Source organism: Oryx dammah, unplaced genomic scaffold, assembly GCF_014754425.2.
Source record: "Oryx dammah isolate SB20612 unplaced genomic scaffold, SCBI_Odam_1.1 HiC_scaffold_14, whole genome shotgun sequence".
NCBI lineage: Eukaryota > Metazoa > Chordata > Mammalia > Artiodactyla > Bovidae > Oryx > Oryx dammah.
In genome coordinates, this window is record NW_024070198.1 from 47,726,188 (window position 1) to 47,734,540 (window position 8,353).

At 53.7% G+C, this 8,353-nt stretch overlaps 1 protein-coding gene across 9 annotated transcripts in view; it reads right to left on the bottom strand.

Annotated features, from left to right (window-relative positions):
- Positions 1 to 1,993: 1,993 nt before the first annotated feature.
- The window catches only part of EBF3 (EBF transcription factor 3), a 119,998-nt gene continuing 113,638 nt past the window's right edge, over positions 1,994 to 8,353 (bottom strand). For 2 of the 9 annotated variants that reach the window (XM_040254759.1, XM_040254757.1), the window contains exons 14-17: positions 7,355 to 7,543; positions 6,766 to 6,855; positions 5,701 to 5,813; positions 2,902 to 4,615 (exon numbers count right to left, since the gene is read on the bottom strand). In XM_040254759.1, coding sequence (XP_040110693.1) covers positions 4,598 to 4,615; positions 5,701 to 5,813; positions 6,766 to 6,855; positions 7,355 to 7,543 — 410 coding nt within the window. In that variant the 3' untranslated portion in view covers positions 2,902 to 4,597. Of the gene's footprint in view, positions 4,616 to 5,700; positions 5,814 to 6,765; positions 6,964 to 7,354; positions 7,544 to 8,353 lie in introns of all 9 variants that reach the window. The other 7 variants (XM_040254755.1, XM_040254754.1, XM_040254758.1 and 4 more) reach the window with 5 other exon arrangements.

Sequence of the window (8,353 nt, forward strand, 5' to 3'; positions counted from 1 at the left end):
TTTGTAATCTGATTGGAGGTTTTTGATTTCCTCTGATGAGTTTAAATTTCATTAAAAGCAACCTTATTCCAACATAAAAGGAACCCTTGAAGGGTAAAGCGGGGATTGTCTCAGCACGCCTAAAGCGGCTGGCCCTTTGTGTGATTTGCTCATCGCATTAATTGTGAGGGCCAGGCCTGGCGGCCCCCCCGCCGGTGTCCGTTGGCAGCTGTGCGGTTATCAGGGCCTGGGATCGGCCGGGCGGGCCCGGAGCACAAGGACTCACATTCAAAACCCGCTCTTGGGCATATTGACACTCGAGTTATCAACAGCTCTTATTATCTGCCGGGCGGGAGCGCTCAGCTCGTGGGGACAGAAGGAGCCACAGACTGCCGCCGCGGCCGCCTGCACCCCCCCCCAGCATCCTCTTAATTGTGTGTATTCTCTGGAAAAAGTGATCATCGAAGCCTCTTGTCTTGATGAGAAATTGACATTTTCTGAGGACTGCTCGGGTGCCGAGCGAGGAGATAAGGCCCGAGTTGTTTTAGAGGAGGGCGGGCGTTCCTTCCTTTCAGGGCCCTCTTTATTGCTCCTGTTGACCCACTTGATGAGTATGGATTTCATGAGGTCTTTTTCAGCATCTGAACTATAAAAGGTTCAGAATGACACCACCCCTTATAGACAAAAGATAACCTTGCCCTTTGAATATATCGATTCTTTATTAACTAGGCTGTTTAATGCAATGAAATGAGGCATTAGATTGAAGCCCATTTCAAGTGCTTTGAATAATCTTTAAAAGCTTGGAAGACCCTGGAAGGCGGCCTGACAATAATTGGCACACATTTGGAGAGAAAGCAGCTCTCAGTTCGGATTCAGAACACAAACATGAAGTAATTTCCCTCCCCCAGGTCACCAGACCCCAGCAGGCAGCTCTGGGAGGCGGCCCCTAGCCCACCCCTGAGCAGGCATCCCTGGCACCAGCTCAGAGCCAGGGGGTGATGTCGTCCCCAGCACACGGCAGAGGGGCTGCCTGCAGCCTGTGCCCCACGAGCCCCTTTCTTTGCTGTCTCTTTAAGGCTGAAACAAGAACGTAGTCAAAGGAACCTGATTGTCATTGACAGGAAAAAAAAAAAAAGGTATTCACAAGTTTCTTTATGTTTTGAATAATTGTTCCCTGTTTTGCTCAGCAGAACAAGTAATTAAGATGACATTTGTGAGTACTAATTTGGATCACACTTACGTGTATGTGTTGGAGAGCTGCAAGCCAAAACATGCAAAGCCAGCCTTTCATTGAGGAGAAAATGAAAAATGCAGAATGAGATGGAGCCGGGGCACCCAAGACGCACAGGAGCCAAACAGGGCTGCGAAAATCAGAACCCTGGTGCTGCCGCACATCTCATCACTGCCCGCGCCTTTGGCTGCCCCTGTGTGCGGCCTGGCGGCAGGGCAGTACACGGGGTCTCCACACCTTGGCGTGAGCCTGGCCTTGATGCCAGTCCCCTCGGTCAGGGCTCAGGGTGCCCTGGTGTCTGCCCACAGTGCCTCGAGCTGGACCTTGTCCCAGCCTGATGACAGGAACAGATGAGCTCGTATCCCGAGTGGCCAGAGCCCTGGCTCTCCACTGCCAGGCCTCCAATTCAGGAGCAGGGGCTGAGGTCAGAGGGCTTGGGCCGGGGGCAGGGGTGACTGAGCCCCCACGAGCCTCGAGGCTGTCTATGGGACGCCATGGCCCTGGGTCCCACCCAGCCGCGCTCATATGTTCCAGGGGGCATGTGGCCTGCAGACTGCCGGCCCCGGGACCAGCACCATCTGCACCCCAGCAGGAACCTCTCTGTGCAGCTCAGATGAGCATCTGAGGGCAGATAGCCTTGGAGAAGGCTCCTGTACGAACTGTTCTTATCTTGGCTGAGAGTGCTCTGGAATCCAGGGTACGCAAACGACCCCCCAGCCCAACGTCAGCGCTGCATGCTGGGCCAGCCATTCTAACAATCAAGACAGATCGAGTTACCCAAAGTGAAATTCACAGACAAGAAACACTTTAATTAAATATCGTGTAAAATGAACATTTTATACAGTTAAATATCTGAAAAAAAACGTACAGATAAAACAATCTTATTGTAGGGTCTTCAACAGTAAAATCTACCATTTAGTGGAGTGCTCGGTTTTGAGACGATGACGCCGTGAGGGCGACTAGGTACTCTAAGACCCAAACCAAGTATGGGGTGAGCAGACTCACAAATGTCCCTAATGTGTACACATGAGCTCGTTTTTAGGTCAAACCCTTACATATACAAAATAAAACGGAGGCAGGTGAGTTCCAAAGTGACTCCTCAGGCCGGTCACGGGGCCAGAGTGTGACCGCTAGCCTCCAGGATATTCCGATTCTTCCATTTAGTCCCGCAAATGAACACTTTCAAGTCTGGCATGGTTTTGGTCTTTCTCAAGAGAAATTTAAGAAGTCCCTCCTTTTTGTTTTAGATTTGATTTCTGCTGCAAAGTGTTGGCTGTGCTGCGTCCGAAAAGGGAAAAGAAAACGCCCCTCCTGGTCTCACTGCGGGTTTGGCACTAACAGGGACAGTGTCGGAAGGAGGTCATTCCAGTTCAGAGAGTACAGACAGTGGCTGCTGGGGTCTGACCACAGGAAAGGTATTGTTAAAAGGGAATTCTGGACAAGGGGTGGTTGTGGGTCCCCTGGGGCCTCTGAGTCTGGGGTGGGCTCAGGAGGACACTGGACAGAGCAGACCCAGATGCAGAGAGCAGTGACGGGCTCGTGGGGCTTGTGCTTGAGTGTGTGTGTGTGTGTGTGTGTGTGTCACCGTAAATCTCCAAATGAAATCTTGATCAACAGTCGTGGTGTAAGCCTGTGAGAAGATAGCACAAAGGTTCTTTAAAGAAGTCCACTTTTAAGGCATCGGAGAAGTTAATGTGGCAAACATTTTAATTAAAACATCAGAAGTAAATTTTATTTTAAACTTTAGGCCTCTGAATTTTTCCAGTAAACACGGTTCAGCTATGTGGCAAAGTCATGGGTGGCAGCTAAAATGACTTTTTACATTCTACAAAAAAAAATAATAAGGAAAGAAGGACGCCGCCCCAGACGGTGTCGCCTCTTCGTGGCTGTTCCACATGCACGGGCTCCACCAGGACCCGTCACAGCCGGGTGGCACCGTTCCTGTTTTGACTATACAACAAACTTTTTTTTTTTCTTCAAAAGTATTTGTTCAGATAACTTAAAAAATAATATAAAAATAAACAATGAATTTGACTTTTCCTCAAAATTAAAAAAAAAAGGACGGAAAGTCTAAACAATAGCAGATTCTGGAAGTAAAAATGAAATGCAAGGACGTTGGTTCATTGAACAGAACGGATCAGACAGACAGTTCTTGGCTGAATGCTCTTCCAGCATCACACACCAGGCCATGACTGAAAACCAACACAGACAAAGAAACAGAACCGAAAACGGCAGGAAAAGCAATGTACAAAATCTCAAAGATAAATACAATATTTATAATTGATATGTTACAAAATAAAGTCCCTTAGCAACAGCAAGTGTTCATGGAAAAGTAAGTGTTGAATGGAGACCATTTTATTCCTTATAAGACGCATAAGGAATAAAACTTTTTTTTCTCTCTAAATATTTAAGTGGATCTGAAAAAAATTCAAGACAAGTGTATAAATATTTAGCTACAACTTTGGCAAAATCACAAAAGTCTACAGTTTTATAACCACATACAAAACACATCAGGGAAGAAGGATCTAGAAGTCAAAAGGACAACTTCTGGTACAAGAAACATGGATCTCACAGTAGCCTAAGAATGCAATAGTATACAGTGCTAGCAAAAGGTGAAAAAAATGTCGCAGACCACACTTGCTCAACAGGAAGCTCTAGCAGTGGGGATATTTTAACCAACAGACAGTAGCATTTTTTTTTTTCTCTGTCAGTGTGCTTGTTGAAGGCAAGAGAATTCAATATCAAAGTTACAATTTCTAACTACAATAAGTTACAAAGTTTCATTTCATTAAGATGAAGTTAAGCAATGATAAGCCCGCGCGCCCCCCACCCGGCCACCCCAGGTCTCCTAACCATATAGTCCTCCTTTCTCCCAGTTTGATGGCTCAGACCTCCTTGGCCCCCTTTTGTCACCACAAAAAAATATTTCACATTATAGAGATACACAACCATTGTGAATCTAAGTATGAGTACAGAAAAATGTCTGGAGGCGTTTTTCATCAGTGTTTCATGATCATCAAAATGGTGCATTCACAAAGTTTCTCCCAACACATAGCAAGTACTAGACACAGCCAAGACGGAGTCGGAAACTTTATACAAAATAGGCGTCGCTTTGTTTTCCTTATTCTTCAGGACTGAGAAATGTGAAAATATGAGAAAAGTTCAGTCAGGAAAATGGAATTGTTCATGAAGGAGTAGGTTGTTTGCTTGTTGATTCTTAATAGTTTAAATAAAATCTTTAAACAAAGTCTCTTGTAGCATTTCGGCCGCTGCTGACGCACTGAAGACACCGTCCCGTCAGCACCTCGTGTGTCCTGACGTGTCCCCTGAAGTCCATCCTTGGACGCTGCTTGGCGGCAGGTAACAGCGCCCCTCACATGGGCGGGACTACCAGCCCAGACATAGCTGCAAGAGAGAGGGGGCAGGTCAGGGGCACCCCTCACCAGGTGCGGGGGGCCTCCCTGGGCTTCGGTCAATGGGACAGTGGCTTTGCACAGCCCTCCACTAACCAGCCGTGGGCTCGGTTAAGGGCACCTACTTCACGGGGTTGGGGGGGGCACGTGGGGACAGACCCCCGCCCAGGCTCCTCTCCTCAAAGACCTCACGTGGCAAAGGGAAAGGCTTCTGGCCTTCTGCGTGCGCAGGGGCTGCCGCCCACACACCTCGGTGGCTGGCTTCTGGCAGACAGGGGCCCGGGCCCCCCGAGGCCACCTCTGTCGACAGAGGCGCGCCCACCCGGCCACTCCTGTGATGCCAGCCGCGGCCGGATCTCGGGCCGGGGGGCAGCCGGGCCCCACTCTCACTCCCTGCGTGGACTGGGCATGCCTCGGGCTCCCCTCTGCTCTCAGCCCCTGCCCTGGACCTGCTGCTGACCGCTCCGTATCGTAATGGTGAGTCGCGGGCTGGCCAAGATCAAAGCCACCACAGCCCACCTGATTTGCAATCGCGGGCCCAGGGGCCCTGACAAGACAGAAGTCACGGCTCCGCGTGTAGGGAGCGTGTCCTTTCTCTTCTTGGAACAGAGAGAGAACGTGTGCTGAGATGGCGAGTGCAAGGATGCTTCCCAGTGAACTCCTGGTGCAAAGGTACTTTAAAACCTTTTAACTTTAGTGTTGTTTACTTTTTGTCAAGAGTGATTATTCTCATTAATTTATGTATCACATATTAATACATTTGGTTCATGTAGTGATGGGAGCTTCAATTTCTCAGTTCATTAATTTCAACAATATTAATTTATCTCCGACTCACCGTTACAACTTCATGGTTTGGAAGGCCCGTGTGTGTACACACGGCTTACGCGGTGCCACCGCTCGGTGGGCCCTGGCACCACGTGGACGGCAGGGAGGGCCACGCACCCGGCCACCTGCCCCTTCGCCCCTGTGCTCTGGGGACCGCGGCCGGCTCACAGGCCAGTCGGCGGCCCTTTGGGGCTGGGCGACCCTCTCACGCTAACAGGTGTGGTGCAGACAATTATTTCAAATCACGGATACCTTTCCAGTTCCTTTTTTGAGCATTAGTTCATCAAAGTGAAATATGCCACCGACTTCACAAAAGGGCCAGTTTGTCTTCTCCACGGTAGCGTCCTCAGCACCCAGCAGAGAGCCTGGCACATAGTAGGCGCTCAGTAAATACTGGTTGAATGGGTTCAGTTTTTTTTTAAAGGAGTAACTGGATTTGGTTTTCACCGGGAGGAGCATATACCAAAGGAGGTGTCTGAAAGAGGCCAGATGGCGGCCACTCAATCTCGGGGCCTGTGGGCCTCAGTCACTCACCAGGAGCTGTGTGCAAGCTCACGAGGCCTGGGGGCCCGCACACGGCCCCGCCTGCCACTGCCCAGAGGGCCCCGGCACTGGGCAGGTACTGCACGGCCCCGTCTGCAGGCAGCCGTGCCAGGCGGGGCCTCCCACGGCCCTTCGGCGGGCCCTGCTCCCTCTGGAGTCTTTGAGAGCAGTCGCCCGAGAGACCAACTCCTGTCCAGCGCTGGCTCAGGCACAGCCCCGGGTCTCCAAGAACAGCACGGCCCAGGGGCCCCGCGGTCCGTTAGACCGGGCTGAGAATCGAGGCTCGGGACCGCGCGGGCAGGCCCAGGTCAGGCAGGGGCTGCAGGCAGCACCGTGGCCCGCCACCCAGGCCTGAGGCTGTCCCGCGGGCAAGGGAGGCTGCTGGCTCAGCAGGGCAGAACGTGGGCCCTACGGCCACCACCGCAGCCTGTTTGCTTTCCCTGTGGTTTTTCCACTCCCTGCGGGCATGGGCTGCTTTTACCACGAGGACATGGAAGTCGTCTCGGAAGGATGGGGAAATGGGTTTTATCAACCAAGAGGAAACCTCTGCTTGCGGGGGCTGATCAAGTGGGGATCATTCCTAGGCACACCCGGTGGGGGGTGGGGGGCTGTGGCGCCTGGTGAGGACAAAGGAGAGCATGCAATGGCCAGGGCTGCCCTGCCAGGGGCCCCAGGCGGGCCGGGGGGCAGGCCAGAGCTCCCGCCCCCAGGGAGAGACCCGCAGGGCCCCGGGGGGCCGCCCAGGCCGCAGCGTGGGGCTGCGTGCACCCTCACCTTGCAGTCCGTTCCCATTGGCGCTGGTGCAGGAAGGAGGAGGGGAGGCTTGGGGCCGGACCACGGGCGCGAAGGCGCTCTTTTGTTTCACTGCAGAGATGACATTGGCAGGTGAGAATGAGAAAATGCCGTGTGTACCGCTACAGTTTGAAGGGAGGGTGACCGAAGAGGCTGCCATGGTGGGGCTGGACGGCACTACTGTAACAAAGCAGACATGTCAGGACGCGCGACGCGGCCGCGGCCACACGACAGGCTCCGGGCCGGGCCTGGCGCCGCGGGCCACAGAGCAAGCATGAGATGTCTCTGGCTCGGCCACTCTCGGGGCAACAGGCACCATCTAACGCTTGCGTGGACTTTGGGTTCCAATTGGGCAGCCCCGGTTTGGTGCCGATTCAGTTTGGGTTTCGCCGTGTGACCCTGCGGGGCCCGCTTCCGGCCCACTTCCGGCGGCCACGCGGACGCCCAGCCTCCAGAGCCACCCTTCCTTGTATTCCAGCAGCTCACACCACAGAACATCCAAGCAACGCACACACGTGACTGCAGCGCATATGAATCTGTGTGATGACGTGTGACAAAAACAGACACTTACTGCCGTAGGGAGAGTTAGCGGAGGAGCCATTAAGGAATCCAGGCGAGCCCGGGACCCCTAGGTTGGCCATGGCGCCACTTCCGTATCCATTCATGCTAGTGCTGACTGTGCTGTAATTGGACTGCTGGGGAGTACTGCTCGGCGCGTATCCTCGCGGGGACACGCTGCTCGTGTTGCGACTGTAGCCGACTGTTGAACCCCCACCCCGGCCAAAAACAATGTTATTATCAGGGAGAGACACGGGGGGGGGCATTCCCCGCAAACCTCCATCGCCTATCAACCACTACAAAACGACCGTTCGCGTTCCTCCAGCCCCAGCGCCTCTCGCCAGCTCTGACGACCTTTGCCACGCCAAGCCCTGCCTGAGCATCCTGGCCCCGGCCCGTCTCCAGCGGCCTCAGCAGCCGGCCTGCACGCACACACACTTCGATCTAACCTTCAGTTGGTTTCACGTCTCTCTGTAGAAGCGATTAGCCACAGCGAGATTCCTGGGCTGCACCCCACCCCAGCGCTGGGGGAACTTCCAGCCTTGGGCTGCCCACCCCACACTAGCTGAACTTCCAGCCTCTGCAGGCCCTTCAAATGCCACGGCTGACAAGGAGAGCTTATGGGTGGCCCTAACTCCCCAGGAAAGGCCGTTTTGGGGTCTCTGTGGCTACGGTTGCTACTTCTGTTGGCATGGAGGGTGGGGCGAGGGGCGGGGAGCCCAAGCCTCCCTCCCGTCTCAGGCAGGAGGGGCCCGTCACACCCTCCAGGATGAGGGTGAATGGGGGCCAGGCAGCTGGTCAGGAGGTCTTTCCTGACACGACAGCCTGTGCAGAGTTGAGAGGGGCCGCAGACAGACACGGTGCAGGGGGGATGGGCACTCCGCCCCACAAATTCCTTCCAAGCTCAGGAACCGATCCCCGCACCGTGCGGCGCATCCAGGCAGGGCCCCCGGCTCCCTGCGCCATAGCCATCCTACGGCTCCTCCCAGACCTCCCAGGGAAGCAGAGCCAC